General features: G+C 43.6%; 1 protein-coding gene across 8 annotated transcripts in view; it reads right to left on the bottom strand.

The window, feature by feature from the left end:
- Positions 1-23,359, bottom strand: part of CFAP251 (cilia and flagella associated protein 251) — an 80,136-nt gene that overhangs the window by 37,871 nt on the left and 18,906 nt on the right. For all 8 annotated transcript variants that reach the window (XR_010933369.1, XM_067700972.1, XM_067700971.1 and 5 more), the window contains 8 exons: positions 17,315-17,392; positions 15,977-16,027; positions 12,822-13,036; positions 9,881-10,075; positions 8,920-9,170; positions 8,433-8,584; positions 7,191-7,364; positions 5,994-6,178 (listed from right to left, as the gene is read on the bottom strand). Coding sequence is in view for 7 of the 8 variants with exons in the window: in XM_067700972.1 (XP_067557073.1) it covers positions 5,994-6,178; positions 7,191-7,364; positions 8,433-8,584; positions 8,920-9,170; positions 9,881-10,075; positions 12,822-13,036; positions 15,977-16,027; positions 17,315-17,392 (1,301 nt within the window). In the remaining variant the exon portion in view is untranslated. The remainder of the gene's footprint in view (positions 1-5,993; positions 6,179-7,190; positions 7,365-8,432; positions 8,585-8,919; positions 9,171-9,880; positions 10,076-12,821; positions 13,037-15,976; positions 16,028-17,314; positions 17,393-23,359) is intronic.

The raw sequence follows: 23,359 nt of genomic DNA, 5'->3' as shown, positions 1-23,359 counted from the left end.
GGAGTGATGGGACATCTATGAGGAGACATCTGAGCTGAGTTTGGGAAGGTGAATTGGAAAGGCAGAGAAAATACGGAAGCAACGGAAAAACAGGCAGCGGGCACAGGAGGTCAAAGGTATGGGACGTGGACTATTGCTTGAAAACTGCAGAAACAGTAAAGGAGAAAGAAGGCTGGTGGTGGAGGGAGGTAAAACCGAAGAGGTGAGCAGAGGTGAACTCTGAAGGCGGACTTGACCGTGACCACTGGGCTGCAGGACGCAGGAGAGTATCAGGCTGGACGACCCAGCATCAGGTTTACGTGCACAGAGGATTAGGTGAAATGGTAAAAACACTAAAACGACCAGCTGGTAGACAATGCATCGGCTAATTATAGGTCACCCTTCTCTAGTCGTTTGAGTAGAAATGTTTAAGGACTTTCCTCCAATATCATTGAGTGGATAGAGGCAAGGAAGAGGATGGTTAAGAGCACAGGCTCTGGTTTGAATCCCAGCTCTGACCCTTAAAAATTAGGGGCAAGTTGTGGAGAAACTGGAACCTTCATATATTGCTGGCAGGAATGTAAAGTGGTGCAGCTACTTTGGAAAACAGTCTGGCAGTTCCTCAAATGGTTAAATATAGTTACCATATGATCCAGCAATTCTACCTCTAGGTCTACATCCAAGAGGAATGAAACAGATGTCTACACAGAAACTGATACACAAATGTTCATAATAGCCAAAAAGTAGAGACAACCCAACTGACAACTGATGGATGAATAGACAAAATGTGGTCTGTGGATACAATGGAATACTATTCAGCCATTAAAAGGAATGAAGAACTGACACAGGCTACACCATGGATGAACCTTGAAAACATGATGCTAAGACGCAAGACACCAAAAGTCACATATTACATGATTCCATTTACATGAAATGTCCAGAACAGACAAATCCATACAGACAGAAAGTAGACTGGTGTTGCCAGGGGTGGAGCAGTGGGGGATCAGTGGGGAAAGGATGTGAATGGGGAGTGACTGCTAATGGGTTTGGGGTATCTTTTGGGGGGTAATGAAAATGTTCTTGAATTAAATAGTGATGATGGTTACACAACTTTGTGAATATAGTAAAAAACCACTGAAAATGGTAAATGTTATGGTATATGAATTATACCTTAATTTAAATTATAAATAAGCAAAAGAAAAAAAAGTCAAGCTAGTCAACCCCTCTGGGCCTCAGGTCCCTCACTGGTAAAATAGGGATAATGACAGTATTTACCCCATAAGACTGTAGTGAGCACTAAATAAGTTAATATATATAAAGCACTCAGAACGGTTCCTGGCACATAGTAGGAGCTATATAACTGCTACCTAGTACTGTCAAAATTTCTAACAATTTCATAAAATTAATATCTTTTTCTTCTGATTGAAAACATTTTACACATTCATTGTGAAAATTTTCAAGTATTGAGACATGAAGTAGAAAATCTACCCATAACTCTACATGGCTGCACCCTTTATCCCAAGATAATCATGGGTAATAGTTTGGTGTATGCGACTCGAGGATTTCTTTTATATATATTCTAGCCCATATAATTATAATTTCAGATGAAAATATATAAGCCACATAAATATAATTTTAGATGAAAATATATTCATGCATATTTGGCAATTTGCTGTATCTCATATTATGCCTTGGAGATATTTCCGTGTTACTATGCAGAGAGCTATCATCTCTTTTTTCTCTTTTTCCTTTTCTAAAAGCAGCATCATGTTTCAGTGTACTGACGAGCCATCATTTAACTAATTCCCTATTAATGGACATTTGGATTGTTTCCATTTTAAAAAATATTTTCAAACAAGACATCCTTTTACTTATGTCTTGGCATCCTGTGTGAGTACTTCTGTGGGCTACATTCCTAGAAGTCAGAAGACAGGCTACAATTTAATGGAGGGTAACAAACTGCTGTCCCCACACCCCCCAACCCCGTCCGCCAACAGCCGGTTGGTTCCCTTACACCCTTGCCAACACCGGGCGCTATCCATCATTTTTATCTTTGCTAATCTGATTTGTGAAAAATGATGTCTTGTTTTCATTTGCATCTTTGATGTACTGGTGAGCATCTGCTCATAGGTTTTATTGGCCTTTGTCTGTGAACTGCCTCTTCACGTTCTTCCAAATGCTTTTAAATGCATTTTTTAATCATTTTGGATGTATCATCAAAAGGCAATTCCTTCCCAATTAAGTTGTGGTTACAGGGCTTTATTGTTCCTACAACTTAAAAGATGCTTTATGCAAAGGTGTTTTACTTTGGAACTATGAGAATGTTTAACTAGATAGAGGTGGTAGTTGCACAACATTGTGAATGGACTAAATACCAGTGATTTGTTCACTTTAAAATGGTTGGTTTTATGTTATGTGAATTTCACCTCAATAAACTATTTTTTTAAGAAAGATGCTTTATACTAATTTCCAATTGATCTTCAACGGCAGAAACTCCTAACTTCATGGCTCTAAATGGAAGCACTAATTCGAAAAGATATACACATCCCTATGTTCATTGCAGCTTTACTTACAATAGCTAATATATGGAAGAAACCTACATGTCCATCAAAAGATGCATGGATAAAGAAGATACACAATGGAATAAAAATCCTGTCATTTGTGACAGCATGGATGGACCTAGAGGGTATTATGCTAAGTGAAATAAGTCAGACAGAGAAAGACAAATACTGTATGATTTCACTTATATGTGGAAACTAAAAAACAAAACGAATGAACAAATGTAACAAAATAGAAACAGAATTACAGATACAGAGAACAAACTGGTGGCTGCCTGAGGGGAGGAGGCATGGGGGGAGGAAAGAAATAGGTGAGGGAGATTAAGTGGTACAAACTTTCAGTTACAAAATAAATGAGTCACAGGTATGAAATGTACAGTGTGGAGAATATAGTCAATAACTATGTAATATCTTCGTACAGTGACATATTGTAGTGATCATGTTGAAATGAATGGAAGTATGCATAAATATACAGAATCACTATGTTGTGTAACGAGAACTAATATAGTGTCATAGGTCAATTATACTTCAGAAACAAAGAAACTCATAGAAAAAGAGATCAGACTTGTGGTTACCAGAAGGGAGGGGTTGGGGGAAGGGGGAACCGGATGAAGGCAGGCAAAAGACACAAACTTCCAGTTACAGGATAAATAAGTCCTAGGGATGTGATGTACCACATGGTAAATAGAGGGAACCCTGCTGTGTGTCACACATGAAAACTGTTAAGAGAGTAAATCCTAAGAGTTCTCATCTCACAGAAAAAAATGTTTTTCTAGGGACCTCCCCGGTGGTCCAGTGGTTGAGAACCCATCTTGTAAGGCAAGGGACGCGGGTTCGAGCCCTGGTCGGGGGACTAACATCTCACATGCCGCACGGGGCAACTAAAACCACGCACCAGAACTAGAGAGGAGCCCGCGTGCCGCAACTAAGACCTGACGCAGCCAAAAATTAAGATAAATAAATAATAAATTTTTAAAAACAGAACTGTTATAAAAAGTTATACAAAAAAAAGTTTTTCTATTTCTTTAATTTTGTACCCATAGGAGCTGGTGGATGTTCACTAAACATACTGTGATATCACTTCACAATGTATGTAAGTCAAATCATTATGCTGTATACCTTCAACTTATATAGTGCTGTATGTCAATTATATCTCAATAAAACTGGAAGAAAAAAATAATAGCAACAAAAAATGCAATGGATGGAAACATTTAAACAAACAAACAAAAAAGGGGCTTCCCTGGTGGCGCAGTGGTTGAGAGTCCTCCTGCCGATGCAGGGGGACACGGGTTCGTGCCCTGGTCTGGGAAGATCCCACATGCCGCGGAGCGGCTGGGCCCGTGAGCCATGGCCGCTGAGCCTGCGCGTCCGGAGCCTGTGCTCCGCAACGGGAGAGGCCACATCAGTGAGAGGCCCGCGTACCGCAAAAAAAAAAAAAAAAAAAAAAGGAAAGAAATTTGCTTTATGCTAACTTCCCCTTGATCTTCAGTGGCAGAAGCTCCTCACCGCTTGGCTCTGTGGCTGTTACTAACTGTTAGCAGCAACTCCAAGCCTGGGCCGCTCCATCCCGCATCCCCCAGACACCTGCTCAGCCAACGCAGAGGTTCTCAGAACTGGGCACATCTGTGGGATATTCTTTGTCCAAAAAGTTTGTGTCCGTTAAAGATGATGTACAAAGACTCTGAAATCTTCCTAAAACTCCTTTTTACATATTTCTTTCAAATGTCTCCTTTCCCAGTGTTTTAACAGTTAAAAAAAAAAATTGTGCTGGATTTCTCTCTTGTCCCTGCCACATTAAACAGCATTTTTCAGTCATTTTTCCTTGGGCCCTTCTAAAAAGGGTTATTGGGGGGGGGAAAAAAAAAGATCCTGGCCTTTTGAGGACCTATCTTATTTGAGATACATTTCCAAAAAAAGGTCCTCCTCAAGCATGGGGCCAGCTGCTGGTGGTGTTTTTCGACTTCCGCCTCCTCGGTGGGGTCACTAAACCATTCTCACCTCCAGTTTCTCCTGACTCTGCTCTTCCCAGCCATACCCACGAGGCAGCCAAACCACAGGCAGAAAGAGGCTGCCTGCCAGGGCTGACTAGCTAGGATTCCAAAGCCAGGGCTGCAGCAGGGCCCAGTGATGCCCAGGAGATGACAAAGTCACAGCTTGGTTCAAGGGTCAAGTCCTGCCCTGACCAGCAGCTTGACCTGAGGCAAGTTTTATCACCTCTCTGATCCCCAGTGACACAATCCTTTGCAGGGTTATTGCAGATGAAACGGGATGACAAATGCAGGGCCCCGACACAGGGATCGTGCACCATAATCAGTGCTGATCACGAGAGGCAAAGCCTGGACCCACAGGCCTAGCAGCACAAGAGGCCAGCCATAGATGCAGACCTACTTCGGGATGGAGGAACCACTGCTCTAGGATGCTAAGCTTTGGATGCCCTGGGCTTGGTCCTTTGACCGCTTCTCCATCTACCGTTCCCCTCTGGAATCTTCTCTCATCTCATGGCTTTAAACCACCAGGTGTGCTGACCTCAAACATGGGTCTCCAGCCCAGCTTCTAACATGAACTCCACTTCCCCAATAAAATGCAAATTTCATGGTGACAGAAACATTGTTTTGTTTTCATCTCCATCTTCAGCACCTAGAACAGCACCTGGCTCAGGTAGGGGCCCAGTAAATAGTTGCTGAGAGAATAAAGAATGCTATTAGTTGAACTTAAAACTCCTTTAAGAACGAAGAATAAGAAAAATTAAACAACTGGTAGTATTCAGGTGAAACTATCTGTCGTTTTTTAACATCTTTATTGAAGTATAATTGCTTTACAATGGTGTGTTAGTTTCTGCTTTATAACAAAGTGAATCAGCTATACGCATACATACTGTCCCCATATCTCCTTCCTCTTGTGTCTCCCTCCCACCCTCCCTATTCCACCCCTCTAGGTGGTCACAAAGCACCGAGCTGATCTCCCTGTGCTATGCGGCTGCTTCCCACTAGCTATCTATTTTACATTTGGTAGTGTATATATGTCCACGCCACTTTCTCACTTTGTCCCAGCTCACCCTTCCCCCTCCCCATGTCCTCAAGTCCATTCTGAAACTATCTGTTTTTATCCACGAGGGAAGAACAGAAGATTTTATCACACATCAGCAACTTCTCCGGAGCCTCGGGGTCCAGTTCCTTCCCTGAGCCTCAGGCACTGAGCTCTGGGTACCTTATCCCTGTGCAGTGCTGGGCTCAGAAACAAGGGCTCTGGGTTTGAATCCTGACTCTGGCACTTCCTAACCATGTGACCTTTGGTGAGAACTTCCCCCCTTATCTGTGCCTCAGTTTCCTCCTCTGCAAAGGGAGGAGGGTTGTGATGGTAGCCAAGCTGCTTACAGGTCCTTAAGGTGGGACTTGAAATAAGCCAGGCGCTGAGAAACTGATTTACGTGCCATTAGCGGGAAGCTCCCGTGCTTACCTGCACATTTTTGTGGTTGAATTGAAAAGCTTCACTTTGTAGCCACTGTTGCAAATGAGCAGGAAGAGCTCCTTGGTAAGTGGCGGGTACCAGACCATACAGGTGGGGTAGCTGCCCTGGTCGGTTCGCTGAATGTCCAGGACTTCCAGGTGGTCTTTGTAGCTCTTGAGTAGATTATACTCGATCTACAGAGAAGCCCAGATGAATACGCATGAGGACTGAGGTGAACAAAGTCAGTCAACAGTCCTTTTCTGCGGAGAGACAGCATCAGGCCTTCTAGGAGAAGACTTGCCCAAACTTCTAATAAGCTACCAATACGGAGTATCCATTACGAGCAAGATGATGCCATTTAATACTCACGACTCCCCAGCAAAGCAGTACTGTTGTGCCCATTTTGCAGATGAGAAAACAGATGTTCAGAGAGGTTCAGTGGTTTCCCCAAGGTCACACAGCTAAGAAGTGGGAGGATGAGAATTCAAATCTAGGTCCAACTAACTCCAAAACCTGAACTCTTACAGTTATGTTGTACTGCTTCACTTATCATTATCTTGGGAACTTTTTGAGGGTAGGAACTAATTCATATCTAAATCTCAGCACTTGACAGTCACAAATTAGCAGCCTGCTGAATTTCACACATATGTAGGCTTTGGTGGCCAGACCAGCATGGATGGACAGAAGGAAGGGTGGATAGAATAAAGGAAGTAAAGGGGGGAGGGAAGGAAGGAAGTTAAGATGGATGCACAGATAGATCGATTGATTTTGAATCTTTTGGCTCGATCATGTAATATTGCATTTGCCGCTGTCTCTACCTTTCCCTCTGATATTCTCTGAGTTGTCACATTGAGGTAAAAGCCTGGCCCTGTCCCCTAGACACACAGAAAGTGTAAGTGTTGGCTTCGAAACATACACTGAGAGGCGAGGGTGGCTGAGCTGTCGGTGCTGTGGGGAGTACCTCCACCCCGCCGTCAACGTGCCACTTCCCAGGAGCCTCCTTACTCAGGACACAGGTCCCTGTGTGGTGTCAGAGCCGTGTGAAGGCCAAGTGCCAACTCAGAAAGGTTTTCGCTACTTTGTCATACATTCATTTTCTCAAACAAACACAAGTACTGTGGGTCTGGTTCTGTGCCAGAAGCCAGGGAGGTAACGAGAACGAGACATGGTCCTGGTGACCAGGCAAAGGAAAATGAAACAGCTCACCAAGAGTCTGTCTCTCCCGAGGCTCAGCAGTCTCGGCTCATTGCTGTCCAGATGAACCCCGAACAGGACACTTCGAATGCTCTTGCGATGAGAACGAAGTCTTGCCAAATACTCCCAGACCCTTCGTCCATTTTTGACTCTCACCACGTAAACGGCCACGGTGAAACTTACATCCTGAATATGAGCGAAAGAGCAGAAGTTGCTCCTTTTTAGATTTTGTTAACTTAAGAATCATCACTATGTTTTTCATACTAACTTTGCTTTTAGAAATTTTATGCAAAAGGAAAACCTTTGTCTATTGGAGCAAGTAGTAAAATAATGCCCGTTTTGCAGATGAGAAAATCAAGGTTCAAAGTAGGTAGGTGGGGGCAGGGAGAGACGGTATTTGTCTGACACTATGGTCTTACTCTCCTTGCTGGTCCCCATCTCATTCTCTGTTGGAAACTGAAACCCTGACTCTTTCTGCCTCTGTCCTCCCTTCTCTTTATCCGGCTACACAAAATTTTAAAAGGTACGATTAAAAAATATATACATGATGGCTGAGAGTGACAGGGGTCGGGGAGAGGGCGGGAGCAGCCTGAAGCGACCTGGGGCGCCTGAGTCAGTGTGCTGCTGGGAAGCGTGTAAGGGACAGAGGTGCAAGTGAAGCCGGCTGCTTCCCCGCACCCCACCCCATCCCCCAAGAGAACTGGCATGAAGGGAGAGGTTGGGGGGGGTCCCAGAAAAATCTTTACTGAGATTAAGAGCCCTATTCACAGAGGGAAGGACCAGAATCCGAAATGCTCGGTGGAAGACTCCGCTTAAATGAGAATGTCATCTCGTCAAAAATCAAAGGGAAAGATAAAACCCTGGATGCAGAGAAAGGGTTCCGAAAAACCAACAAACCAAAATGAGCTGTCAGAGTAGCAGAATCCAAGTCTGGAAGTTCTGAGGCCCTGGTCTTGTTTTCAGGCAGAAGTCCCCCCACTTCCCCCACCCCTTTCTCCTTTTATAACAGCTTTATTGAGATCTAATTCACCTCCCACACAATTCACCCACTGGAAGTGTACAGTTCAATGGGCTTGAGTATATTCACAGAGCTGTGCATCCATCATCACAGTTTTAGAACACTTTCATCACCTCCAAAAGAAACCTGTACCCTCTAGCAGCTACTCCCCATCCCCCCTAACTCCCAGCCCCTCCCCCTTGTGGCTTTAAATAAGGTTGCTGAGCCCCTGGACGGCACTCAGTGAAAATACTCACAGCGGTCGCCATATACTGGGAGTCATGGGAGAAGCTGACGTGAGTCACACTGGTTCTGGAATATTTGAAAGGCTCTGGGGTTTCACTTTCTAAGGACATTGCATCAAGAATGTAAACGGTCCCTTCTGTGAAGCCAGCTCCGAGGAGAGCTCCTGAAATCACAAGCCAGAGAACAATGGTCGAAAAGGACTTCATTCACTCAAGAAACATCGACTCCACGCCAGACCTTGTTCTACGTGCCAAGGAGACAGCAATGAACACGACAGACAAGGTCCTGAGAAGGAGAAGTAAACTGGAAAGCATGGCATCGTGGGATGACACCAGGCGGTACGGAGCTCTGCAGAGTCCAGGGGGAGAAGGCGTCCCATCTGGCCTGGTGCGGGGAGAGGGTCAAGGTAACCTTCCTGGAGCTGTGACAGCCAAGGGATTAGCCATTTGGATCTGTTTTCAGTTTAAAACCTAAGACAGGCTGACAAAATGAAAATACCTTCGGGGTTGTAGGTCAGACTCTGGACTCCAAGCCCCTTCTCAAAGATCCTGCTGAAGAGGTATTTTTTCTGTTCATAATCCCACACTTTGATCATCCCACAGAAACTCCCGATGGCAATGAGGGGTTGGTACGGGTGGCAGGAGATGGCACAAATGGCATCCTTGGGCTCTACAAATAACTTCTCAAGTTTGGTCCCATCTGCTGTTAAGTGGTACACTGACGCATCCGACGTTCCAATGATAAAATTCCTGTTTGCCAAGGAGAGACCCAACAGCATCAGTGTTTGCAGGGAATGGGGCACGCCAGCTATTCTGCTGCTAATTGCACATGAAACGCCTCTGTCGTCTGTAATTTAGTGACATTATTAACCCAACATCTCCAAAAATATACCAATACCCAACAGCCTCCATTTGCAAGTGAAAAAGCCCACATTTCTACATGTAAATTGAGTCATTAAGTATGCAGATGGACAGTCAGTTGTACAATTAGCTAATCTGCACATGCAAATATTCATTTGTGTATGCAAATATGGAGTTTGGTGCACACATACAGATGTGCCTGCAAATACCACAAGGGTAATTAAGCAGACTCACAGATAATTCTATCTTGAAATGTTATGGCTATTAACTATCAAATCCCTTTAACTGTAGTGCTAGGACAAACTCAGCTTCGAGAAAGGAGACCAACCTACAGCGAAGGACTCCAGAGGCAACAGAGATTAGAGCCCTTTCCAGCTTCCCACCACTAGACATTCTTAACAGGAGAATGATGCTTCACTTAAAAAATCGATTGTGATCAGCCAAGGAGATCCGTCTGCAAGGCAGGTAAAGGACTGACTAGGGAGGCCAGTACCCTCGAGTTCACATCCCAGGAATAGGAAGAAGATCCCACTGTACACAAACTAAAAGAAGACATCACTTTTTGACCATGCAAATGATGAGATTCATTAACAACTCACCTTACAATAAAAAGGTCACCTTTTAAAGTGTAGTCTGGAGGATAGTTTGTATTTTCAGTCGGAGGAGTTGCCGGGGTCTTTGAGAAGGACAGGCTTCTTATGGAGCTCAGTTTGAAGTGGCTGTACCAGTTCACAATGGACAGGGTGTGATCGTAGAACTTGATGTTACCCCGAATGTCACCTGTGACAACATAGCTGAAATGGAGAATAACGTCGGTTTGTTAAATAATGGTAATGAGTACCATCTATTGAACACCTAATTATATGTCAGCCCCTGGACTCCGGGCATTGTAAAAACTTTCACTTAATACTGCCCTGGGCTTCCCTGGTGGTGCAGTGGTTAAGAATCCACCTGCCAACGCAGGGGACACGGGTTCAAGCCCTCTTCTGGGAAGATCCCACATGCTGCTGAGAAACTAAGCCCATGTGCCACAACTACTGAACCTGCGCTCTAGAGAGGCCGCAAGCCACAACTACTGAAGCCTGCGTGCCTGGAGCCTGTGCTCCACAACAAGAGAAGCCGCTGCAGTGAGAGGTCCGCGCACCACAATGAAGAGTAGCCCCCACTCGCCGCAGCTAGAGAAAGCCCGCACGCAGCAGCGAAGACCCAACATAGCCAAAAATAAAAACAAATAAATAAATTTATTAAAAAAAAAATATTGCCCTATGTGGCTGATTTTACTGTCATCCCAGTTCACATCTAGGAAACTTAAGGCTCAAGGCCTCAGATTGCCAGATTTAGCAAATAAAAATGCAGGATACCCAGTTAAATTTGAATTTCAGATGAACAATGAGTAAATTTTTAGAATAAGTATGTCCCATATATTGCATGGTCCCAAATGCAGTTGCCCCATGCAACATTTGGGACGTACATAAACCTGGCAACCCTATCAGGGCCACGTGGCTAGGCTATGCAGGGATCCAGGTGTATCTTATGCAAAGTCCATGCTCTCTGCTCTCCTCTTCCCTGCCCTGCAAGATCAGCCCCATGCAATGGCAGTGGGCAGTGATTTACATCCTCTGCCGTAAGACTACAGATGACAACAGAGTCCGTCAACCATTCCTCTGAAATCACGCAGGCTGGCAACGAGATACAGGAGGACACTGCTGTGAGAGCAATCGATTGTAAAACCCTGTCCAGTCACCACAGCCAAAGGCAGTGCTGCGTGACAAAACAGCTTTTATTTCCAGTCCTCAGAGCCATCCCAAATGAGCTTGTTTTTTTTTAAAGCCTCTGACATAATTCTAATCATGGGGGGCGGGGGGAGGTGTGGGATGAATTTTCTCTTATATACGCAAAGTGATTAAATGAGGTTTCTGATTAATAAGCAAGGCAGGTGGGCCGAGTAATTGGCGAGAATGTCATTCACAGCCCTCTGCTGGACAGAAATGGCAAAACAAGCCAAGTGTTTTCTGAGACCTTTTCCAGCAAGGGCTCTGGGGTCCTGGCTGGGTTTTATTTAACATGGAGAAAAGGAAACCCAGGCCTGGTCTTCCCTGGGTCCTAACCCCCAACAATTAAAAGTTGATTGCATCATCAACTGCAATTCTACTACCGTCTTTTCTCATCAAGTGAGTGAAGATGACGATTTGCATTTGTCTTTGTAAAGCCACGCCAGGACCTCACTGCTCCTCTGTATTAAAAGAAAGGGTCAAGAAAGCAATGGGCTTCTGGGAAGCAGATGGCACAGTGACTCCAACCATGTGGGCAGGGTTCTTGTCACGAGGCAATCGTCTCCAGCACACTGATAATGGCTGTTTTACCTAGAGCTCCCCTGTACCAGATGACATGCTAAGAGTTTTACAAGGCTTGGGAATTCCCTGGCGGTCCAGTGGTTAGGACTCAGAGCTTTCACTGCCGGGGCCAGGGTTCAATCCCTGGTCGGGGAAATAAGATTCCACAAGCCATCCTCACAAAGTCACTCTGGAGGGACAGTATTGTTATGCCTACTTTACAGATGGAAGACTGGAGGCTCAGCACATTTAAGTCCCTTGTCCAAGGTCACTTGGCAAGGAAGGGATGCATCTGGCAATGTGAACCCCTTTATGACTGAGGCTAAGGCATAAAGCTTAGATCATCTATGTGCTCCTGCAGCCTCTCAAAATCAAAGAGTTAGGGAACTTTATAAAGTTATGTTGTGGTTCATCTTTTCATGATGGGTAAATGTTATTCTGTAATCAGAAAAAAAATATATAGCTATTTATGTCCTTTTCTTAAATTTAAAGTATAGGCAAAATAAGTCTAATTAGGTCAGAAGAAAAAAAATTAGTTACTTTTTGTTTCACCAACACAAAAGGACTGTTAAAAGTAATACATGCCTGGGACTTCCCTGGTGGTGCAGCGGTTAAGAAGCCACCTGCCAGTACAGGGGACACAGGTTCGAGCCCTGGTCCGGGAAGATCCCACATGCCGCAGAGCAACTAAGCCCGTGCACCACAACTACTGAGCCTGCGCTCTACAGCTCACGAGCCACAACTACTGAAGCCCGCATGCCACGACTACTGAAGGCCATGTGCTCTAGAGCCCATGCTCTGTAACAAGAGAAGCCACCGCAATGAAAAGCCTGTGCACCGCAATGAAGAGTAGCCCCCTCTCGCTGCAACTAGAGAAAGCTTGTGCGCAGCAGCAAAGACCCAACGCAGCCAAAAATAAAATAAATAAATAAAATATTAAATTACTATAAAAAAAAGTAATACATGCCCATGATTTTTTTTTAAAAAAAGCAAACCAATCAGTACAAATGAGACTATAAAAAGAAGTAAATCCACCCCCATCCTTGATCCTAGCTCTCAGTTCTTTTCCTCAGAGGCAGCCAGTGTTTCCAGTTAATTGGCTCTCCCCAGAAACAATCCATGCATATACAACATACGTGTATACCTACAAAAGGGTTTTAAAATAATTTTATAATCATCTATAGCTACTTTTTAATTAATTAAGTACCTGTCAACTGTAGTAAGCACAGTGATACCCTCCTTCTGCAAATGAACCAGTTTACAAGGTGTGATGTGGGGAAAGCCCAAAGAGGTGGAGGCAGACCGTGGTGGGCGGTAAATGTCCCAGACAACCAGCTTCCCTTCCATTGTCGCTGACAGTATTTGGGTTAAATTCAAATGAAAGACTGACTGGCTAAATTTTCCCACGAGCTTGTTGAATGTCTGCATTTCAAGAGACAGGTTATGAGTTACCTTTGGTAGTAAATATAAAACAAAACATTTATCAACACGACGTTTTACAATGTTTTACCTAAATACAGTAGGAAAAAAATAAAGTAAAAAAGAAAAAATCATTTAAAAAAACCCTCCCCCATGGATTGCCATGATCAGGCAGTTCTGAACCTCTGAAGGTTTGCTAAGAGCAAGTGAAGGGTTATATACTGGCTTAATTAAACTGTTTGCTTAAAGCAAATGAAGGAGTGATTAATCATCGTTTATACCTGTTCAACTTCTCTTACTGAGGTTTCAGAGACTGATAAAGAAACTAATGTTTGTCGTGGACAAAGCATGCTCCAGCTGTAAAACATTATAAAACAATTCTCTCAGTTTATTTTTGATCATAAATTATTTTCCCATCAGTGGAAATTTAAGTGCTGTACATAGAAATGCCCCAAGACTTCTTATTAAATGTGTGCTACGTAGGATAAGGCACTAGGCCATCTTTCTTAGAGAGTGTCTTAGAAATGAAGCATAGAAAGAACCCAGAGCACTGAGTGAACCCTCAGTGAATGTTTACTGAATGAATACATGAAGGAAACTCGGCGATCTGTCATATGATACAGTAAGTCTGCTGCCTGACTCTCTACTTAGGCAGAGAAGATCCTAAGGTGGACCTCTTTGACTTGAACACAAGAGGGTCAGTAGAAGCACAACTGGTCAAGCAAGGACATCATATTCTTTCTAAGAACAGCCCTGTTTCAACACGAGGCATTTTTATCATTTCAAACTGCAGCCGATCCTCATTCTTTGTGGATTCGGTATTTGTGAATTTACTTACTTTCTGATATTTATTTGTAGCCCCGAAGTCAATCCTCGTGGCATTTTCACAATCATTTGCAGATGTGTGCATGTGCCAAGTGGTGAAAAACGTGACATTCCCAGCTGAGGTCAAACAAGGCAACTCTGTGCCTTCTTGTTTCAGCTCTCAAACGAGAGACAAGTGTCCTTTTCCTAGCCTGTTTAATGTGATGTTCTAAATTTTTTTGGTGCTTTTTTTTGTGTGTGTGTGTGGTACACGGGCCTCTCACTGTTGCGGCCTCTCCCGCTGCAGAGCACAGGCTCAGGATGCGCAGGCTCAGCGGCCATGGTTCACGTGCCCAGCCGGCATGTGGGATCTTCCCGGACCGGGGCACGAACCCGTGTCCCCTGTATCGGCAGGCGGACTACCAACTACTGCGCCACCAGGGAAGCCCTTTTTGGTGCTTTTTGTTGGTGATTTTGGTATTTAAATTGGCTCTTGACTGTGGTACTGAAATGCTGTCTAGTGCTCCTAAGCCCAAGAAGGCTGTGACGTGCCTTACAGAGAATACACCTGTGTTAGATAAGCCTCATTCAGACAGGAGTTCTATCTAGTGAGTCCAACATTAAGGAACCAACATTATATATTAAATATGGTGTCTTTAAACAGAAACATACATAAAACAAGGTCATGTATCTGTCAGTCGGTGAAAGTACTGTGACCCTAGGCTGGCAGGAGCCTATTCCTGTATCTCTCCTAGGAGCAATGATTCAGCATCCGCTAATTCAGGTCTACAGAGACCTTACAGAACATAACTGCTGCAAATAATGAGAACTGACTGTATTTTTTTTTTGATACTTTGATGTATGAAAAGCAAAGTTTGCAGACAGGATAATCTTGCCTTGTGTCCATCGTCTTTTGGCATGCCCTCTTGAAAAATAAAGTTTTATTGGTCAAACCAAAGGTGAAGAAGGGAAGCAGAAAAATTATTGTCAGCTGCACAGTGAGAGCAGGTTATGTGAGTATCAAAAGCAGAAACTGCTGCAGGAGACAGGACTGGAGGTCCACCTCAGGTGCAATCACTCAAGGAAAGCAGGAACGATAAAACGTTCCCCCCAACACCTGGCTCACCACCTTTCTACTGGCTCTGAAACATCTAAATACCCAACATCATCTTTTAAAAATGGTCCTATCGGGCTTCCCTGGTGGCGCAGTGGTTGAGAGTCCACCTGCCGATGCAGGGGACACGGGTTCATGCCCCGGTCCGGGAGGATCCCACATGCCGCAGAGCTGCTGGGCCCGTGAGCCATGGCCGCTGGGCCTGCGTGTCTGGAGCCTGTGCTCTGCAACGGGGGAGGCCCCCACGGTGAGAGGCCCATGTACCGCAAAAAAAAAAAAAAAAAGGTCCTATCTATCTATCTATCCATCCATTGACTTATTTTTGGCCCTGCGTCTTTCAGGATCTTAGCTCCCCCACCAGGGTTGGAACCCATGCTGCCTGCATTGGGAGCACCGAGTCTTAACCACTGGACCGCCAGGGAAGTGCACCCAGTATCATTTTTATTGCTCTGAAAACTGAGCAGCTTAAAGGGATCCACTCATGTTCAACTGCTTTACTTATTTCACCCCAAATTAACTTTCATCTTTTGTCATGTGCACACATACATTATAAAAATCATCACTTTCTTGGGTATTTTCTCATGGTAGTAAACTTTCTTTGCCATTTATTTATTTATCTATTTTTAAAATATTTATTTGGCTGTGCTGGTTTTTAGTTGCGGCCCGAGGGATCTTTGCTGCCGCGTGTAGGATCTTCAACTGCGGCATGCAAACTCAGTTGCGGCATGCAGGATCTAGTTCCCTGACCAGGGATCGAACCCAGGTCCCCTGAATTGGGAGTGCAGAGTCTTAGCCACTGGACCACCAGGGAAGTCCCTGCCATTTATTTTTATCCATATTATTTTGAACAATCTGTCCATTATTTTTAACTGGCCATTCAGTATGGTAAAGGACCTAAGTAAAAATTTCAAATTATTTTGCAATATAAAGATACATACAAAGAGAAGCCCAAAATGACTAAGCTGACACACACATATTTATTCTCCACAGTCAGACGTAAGAAAAAGCACAACAGGCATACTCACTTTTTCTGTTAAAAGTGGGGCACTGTGAACAAGTATATCTCCCTCTTCATACTGATAAGCACAGAAAAAAAAAATCACTACTAAAAAAAGACTTGGTTTCCAAAAGAAGAGCTACATAACAGCAAAAATCAAAACAAATGCATCTGAACAGCGTCAGAGCTTTGCAATTTCTACAGGTAGGATAACCTGCTGTCTCTAGGGACATCTAGAAACATTCTGAAAAAAAAGTAAATACATAAAAACGCCACAAATGATTGTGATTAAGTGGTAGTTAATGCAAATCTGAATTCTACATTTATAAGGCTTTGAAGCTATAATTAATACCTGAAGGAATGAATATCACTGAAAATCAGCAATTCAAAGCGTTTTTGTTTAGCGTTTTTTTATTGAGGAAAATTCACTTAATATAAAATTAACCATTAACCCTTTTAAAGTGTAAAATTTAGTGCCATTTAGTACATTAACAATACTGTGCAACCATCATTCCCTCTAGTTCCAGGACACTTTCGTCAGCCCAAAAGGAAGCCCTCTATCCATTAAGCAGTCACCTCCCATCCCCCCCAGCCCCTGACAACCACCATTCTGATTTCTGTCTCTATGAATTTACCTATTCTGGACAGTTCATATCAATGGAATTATAGAGTATGTGGCTTTTTGTGTCTGGCTTCTTTCGTTCAGCATAATGTTCTAAAGGTTCACCCACGGTATGGCAGGCGTCTGTACTTCATTGCTTTTAATGGCTCAATAATATTCCATATATGGATAGACCACATTTGGTTTATCCATTCATTAGTTGATGGGCATTTGATTTGTTTCTATCTTTTGATTATTGTGAATAATGCTGCTGCTATGAACATTTGTGCATAAGTATTTGTTTGAACACCTGTTTTCAATTCTTTGGGGTATATACCTAGAAACTGGTGGGTCATATGGTAATTTTATGTTTAACTTTTGATATTTTTTTAATCTCATGATTTTTCCCTGTGTCAGTATACATATGACCAATCTGTTTGTTAATTCCTTTTTGAAAGGGAATAAAGTCCAAGATCTTGAAAAACCCTTGATCTTGAATATATTTTAGACCTTAAATATATTCACATAAATATTTGCCACATTACTTTAAAAACTTAAATGAAATTTAAATTATCTGCTTCTGATTTAATATGCTAATTTCCAATGGGACTAAAATAAATGCTATAATTAAATCAAAACATTTTAATATATGTTTATTGCTTTCTAAGTAGATACTATATTGTTACATTACCAAAAGATCTGTACTTAAAGAATAAACACATACTTGTTTATACATTTAAAACAAATGAAAATATTTCTACTTACCCACTTATAATATATTGCTTGTGTTTTACTATTGCTCACCAATTCTTTATTATTTGTTGGATTAAAAGTAAGGTAGCTCTGAAATATAAAGTATGAAAATATGTTACATTATAATACATTTTCTGTTTCTCTATGGTTAAGCTGAATGTTAAAGTTAAATTATTTTATTTTATTTTATTTTATTTTTTTTGCAGTACAAGGGCCTCTCACTGTTGTGGCCTCTCCTGTTGCGGAGCACAGGCTCCAGACGCGCAGGCTCAGTGGCCATGGCTCACAGGCCCAGCCGCTCCGCGGCATGTGGGATCTTCCCAGACTGGGGCACGAACCCGTGTCCCCTGCATCGGCAGGCAGATTCTCAACCACTGCACCACCAGGGAAGCCCTAAATAATATCTTTAATTAAATAACTGAGTAGGAATATAAAACAGAAAAGACATGGGGGATTTCCCTGATGGTCCAGTGGTTAAGACTCCACACTTCCACTGCAGGGAGCACAGGTTCAGTCCCTGGTCAGGGAACTAAGATCCCACATGCCTCGTGGCATGGTCAAAATAACAAAAACAAACAAACAAAACAAAAAAATGAGAAAAAAAAAGACATGGCATTTTGTAAGCAATAGGAATATAATTTAAATACTGAGTGTTAAAATTAATGGTCTCAAACGTGTTTCCTTTCTTATTTAGTCTTATTTATTATAATTCATCATCTATAAATTGGAGCAAGCAAAAGTAAACTAGTATATTCACCAATAACCTTTATTCTGTGTCCTTTTGGACAAAGACTGCTGTGTATTCATTTCTAAATTTAACAGGGCCACAAGGGAACTTGGAATGAATGCAAAATATTGGAAGGGGGTTCTGATTCCTGCCAAGATGGTGTGTAGCATGGGTTGCCTGGCTCCCTCCCCAAAAATCAACCCTGCAGACACTATAGAAGTGAAGGAAACCTGAAATGCAGAAACTAAGTAACAAGTGAGAAATCCCTGGGGAGACAAGGCATAAGTCTTGAAATGATATATGCATGGGAGGCGGGCAGCTGCAGCCTGACATGGAGGGCTGCAGGAGACAGATGAGAGATGGGTTGGAGAAATGCTTCGTTTGTTTTTTAAAGATTTTTTTGGATGTGGACCATTTTTAAAGTCTTTATTGAATTTCTTACAATATTGCTTCTGTTTTACATTCTGGTTTGTTGGCACTGAGGCATGTGGGATCTTAGCTCCCCAACCAGGTACCAAACCCGCCCTCCCTGCATTGGAAGGTGAAGTCTTAACCACTGGACTGCCAGGTAAGTCCCAAGAAATATTTTATTTTCTTTGATTTTTTTTTTCATCTTTATTGGAGTATAATTGCTTTACAATGTTCTGTTAGTTTCTGCTGTATAACAAAGTGAATCAACGATATGCATACATATATCCCCATATCCCCTCCCTCTTGCGTCTCCCTCCCACCCTCCCTATCCCAGCCCTCTAGGTGGTCACAAAGCACCAAGCTCATCTCCCTGTGCGATGCAGCTACTTCCCACTAGCTATCTATTTTACATTTGGTAGTGTATATATGTCCATGCCACTCTCTCATTTCGTCCCAGCTTACCCTTCCCACTCCCCGTGTCCTCAAGTCCATTCTCTACATCTGCGTCTTTATTCCTGTCCTGCCCCTAGGTTCTTCAGAACCATTTTTTTTAATCCATATATATATGTTAGCATATGGTATTTGCTTTCTGAGAAATGCTTTTTAAGTTCCATTCCTGCCTCTCCCACCCCATGTCCTATTCCTTGCCTATTGACTGCTGCCTCATTTCAGGAATGTAAACTACCAGCGCCAATGTCAGATGATCAATTTCAGGACAACACAAAGGCCTGGGTGGGGTGAAGAACTGGTGAAAGCAAGTGCATGGATCAGGCCTCACAAAGGCTGAAAATCAGCCTCAAATCACCTCAATCTCTGATTAGACCGAGGCGACCACTTTGCCAAAGGCCTCTAAGAAGCGAAAGTAAGTCTTCCTTGGAGTAAGTTATTATCAACCTGAGCCTCAAATTATTCCTATGCTTTTTAAAGCACAACATCTAGCATTCAATGAAAAACAACCAGGCATAGGCAAGAGACATGTCCAAATGACTGAAAAACAAGGGAGAAAAGTAATCTACAGAAAGAGACCCCCAGGAGATCCAGGTTTTTTATGGCTGAGTAGTATTCCATTATATATATGTACCACATCTTCTTTATCCATTCATCTGTTGATGGACACTTAGGTTGCTTCCATATCTTGGTAATTGTAAATAATGCTGCTACGAACACTGGGGTGTATGTATCTTTTTGAATTAGTGTTTTTGTTTTTTTTCAGATATATATCCAGGAGTGGAATTGCTAGGTCATATGGAAGTTCTATTTTTAGTTTTTTGGGAAACCTCCATATTGTTTTCCACAGTGGCTGCACCAAGTTACATTCCCACCAACAGTGCACGAGGGTTCCCTTTTCTCCACATTCTCTCCAATATTTGTTATATTGTGGTCATTCTGATAGGTGTGAGGTGATATCTCACTGGGGTTTTAATTTGCCTTTCCCTGATGATCAGCAATCAGATAACTCTATTTTTTTAAAAAAATCAAGTGGAACTTCTAGATCTGAAAAAAAAATGGTTTAAAAAACACAAAATGGAAATTGAGTTATTTTTAGTGAGGTGGATGGACATAGAGTCTGTCATACAGAGTGAAGTAAGTTAGAAAGAAAAAAACAAATACCGTATGCTAACGCACATATATGGAATCTAGAAAAATGGTACTGATGGACCTAGTGGCAGGGCAGGAGTAAAGATGTAGATGTACACAATGGACTTGACAACACAGAGGGGGAAGGGGAAGCTGGGACGTAGTGAGAGAGTAGCATCGGCATATATACACTACCAAATGTAAAATAGATAGCTAGTGGGAAGCTGCTGCACAGCACAGGGAGATCAGCTCAGTGCTTTGCGACGACCTAGAGGGGTGGGATAGGGAAGGTGGGAGGGAGGCTCAACAGGGAGGGGATGGGGGATACTAACACAACATTGTAAAGCAATTACACTCCAATAAAGATGTATTAAAAAAAGTGAATAAAGCATAGGGTGGGAGAAAAATAAATAAAAATAAAGAATAAAAAACAAAGGACCTCCCTGGTAGCACAGTGGTTAAGAATCCGCCTGCCAATGAAGGGGACACGGCTTCAAGTCCTGGTCTGGGAAGATCCCACATGCCGTGAAGCAACTAAGCCCGTGCGCCACAACTACTGAGACTGTGCTCTAGAGCCCACGAGCCACAGCTACTGAGCCCGCATGCCACAACTACTGAAGCCCGTGCGCCTAGAGCCCATGCTCTGCAACAAGAGAAGCCACTGCGATAAGAAGCCCATGCACCACAATGCAGAGTAGCCCCCGCTCGCCACAACTAGAGAAAGCCCATGCACAGCAACGAAGACCCAATGCAGCCAAAAATAAAATAAAAATAAAAAATAAATAAATTTATTTAAAAAGAAAAGAATCCGCCTGCTAGTGCAGGTTCGAGCCCTGGTCCAGGAAGATCACACATGCCGTGGAGCAACTAAGCGTGTGCACCACAACTACTGAGCCTGCACTCTAGAGCCCACAAGACACAACTACTGAGCCCATGTGCCACAACTACTGAAGCCTGTGCGCCTAGAGCCTGTACTCCACAACAAGAGAAGCCACCACGATGAGAAGCCCGCGCACCACAACAAAGACTAGCACCCACTCGCTGCAACTAGAGAAAGCCCGCACTCAGCAACGAAGACCCACGGCAGCCCAAAAATAATAATAAAAATAAATAAATAGGGCTTCCCTGGTGGCGCAGCGGTTAAGGATCGCCTGCCAATGCAGGGGACACAGGTTCGAGCCTTGGTCCGGGAAGACCCCACATGCCGCAGAGCAACTAAGCCCGTGCGCCACAACTACTGAGACTTCACTCTAGAGTCCGTGAGCCACAACTACTGAAGCCCGCGTGCCACAACTACTGAAGCCCGCGTACCTAGAGCCCGTGCTCCACAACAAGAGAAGCCACCGCAATGAGAAGGCCGTGCACTGCAACGAAGAGTGGCCCCCGCTCTCCTCAACTAGAGAAAGCCCATGCACAGCAACAGAGACCTAACGCAGCCAAAAATAAAAATAAATAAAAATTTTAAAAATAAACAATACATCTTTAAAAAAAATTATGTTGGGTGAAAGAAGCCAGAGCCCTCCACAAAGAGTCTATTTCATAATATTCATTAAAATATGCAAAGTAACATTAATAAACAGGAGAGTCGATGTTGGGAGATGGATAGAGGGAAGAGATCATACCTTGAAGGCCATAGTGAGGAGTCTGGGTTTTATTCTAAGGACAAGGGAAGGCATTGAAGGATTCTGAGTCAGGGAGTGATATGATGTAATCCGTTTTGCTTATTTAAAAAATATTACTCTGGGGCTTCCCTGGTGGCGCAGTGGTTGAGAGTCCGCCTGCTGATGCAGGGGACACGGGTTCGTGCCCCGGTCCGGGAAGATCCCACATGCCGCGGAGCGGCTGGGCCCGTGAGCCATGACCGCTGAGCCTGAGCGTCCGGAGCCTGTGCTCCGCAACGGGAGAGGCCACAACAGTGAGAGGCCCGCGTACCGCAAAAAAAAAAAAAAAAAAAATCACTCTGACTGCTGTGGGGAGATTGGCAAGGGTGCAGCAGCGTGCAGTAGAGATTAGCTGGGAGGATGCAGAGGTCATGCAGGCAGAGGTGACTGTGGTCTGGACTAGATGGTGGCAGTGCAGACAGGGAGGAGAGGAAGGAGCCCAGCATCGACCTTGGAAATAAATGGTACTTACAGCCATTGGGATGAGATACCCAAGAAGCAAGCATGGCAAGAAGAGGAAGAGGCAGAAGAAGAACTCCCAGAACCAAACCCTGAGGAACGCCAAGATTTAGAAGGTGTAAAATGAAAGAAGAAGCCACAAAGGAACCTGAGAAAGAACGGCCGGGGAGACAGCAGGAGAAGCGTCTTGTGACCCCACTGGGAAGGGTGTGATGAGGGTTCAACAATGTCCGTTTGATTTGGGAACACCAGTGACCGTGATAAGCATAGTTCTGATAGAGCTGTGGGTGGGTGGAGGACAGATGAAAAGAACAGAAATGTCCATCAGCAGAGGATGGATAAATAAGTTGTGTGACACTCAAAGAACAAAAAACTGTACAGCAGTGAAAGTGAATAGGAATTACAGCTCAAGAATCGACATCAGTGAATCTCAGAAACAATGCTGAGCAGATGAAGCAATTAGTCTGATTCCAAACATAGAAAGGTCAAGAACAGGTAAAATGAAAGAAGACAGTATTGAAGGATACATACATCACTGGGGAAAAGTATAAAGAAAAGCACAGGCAGGTATAACACAAAATTTGGGATAATGGTTAACTCGGGCGCAAAGCTTGGGATGAGATCGGGGAGGGGAACACAGGGGTTTCTAGGGTTTCGGTAACATTCTATTTCATGATCCAGTGGTGAGCACACAGGTACATTTTATTTCTTCCTTAAAATGTACACATTTTGCATGTATGCCTTATTTAGCAATAAAGTGTAAAGAAGTCAACTATTTCTTGCAAAAAAAAAAAAAAGTAAATGAGACGAGGAAGTAGAGAAAGCAAGTGTGGACAGCGCTTCTGAGAAGTTTCCCTGGGAAGAGGGGCAGAGGGCGTAGCTGGAAGGAGACGTGGGGTCGGAGGAGTTCTCTCAGGACCAGTGGTCCTGAAGCGTGTTTATTCTCAGTAGAGGGAGAGTTGACAGCTGCAGGAGAAGGGCCCTGAGGCAGCCAGCGGTGTGGGGGGGATCTAGTGCGCTGGCCCTTCGCCGCAGTCAGAGGGGAAAAGAGAAGATGGCGGAGTTGAAGGTGTGTTGCAGGCTGGGGAGGGAGAACAGGCCCGTGTTTGTATCTGATGGCTTCCATTTTCTCAATGAAACACAGGGTTGGGGGCGGTCACCCGCTGAGCATGGGAAGCAGGGAGTGGGGAGGTGGGACGAGCAGGTGTGAAACTGTCGTCT

This window comes from Pseudorca crassidens, chromosome 12 (genome assembly GCF_039906515.1).
Source record: "Pseudorca crassidens isolate mPseCra1 chromosome 12, mPseCra1.hap1, whole genome shotgun sequence".
Classification (NCBI taxonomy): Eukaryota; Metazoa; Chordata; class Mammalia; order Artiodactyla; family Delphinidae; genus Pseudorca; species Pseudorca crassidens.
This window is presented reverse-complemented; position numbering and strand designations above follow the sequence as displayed.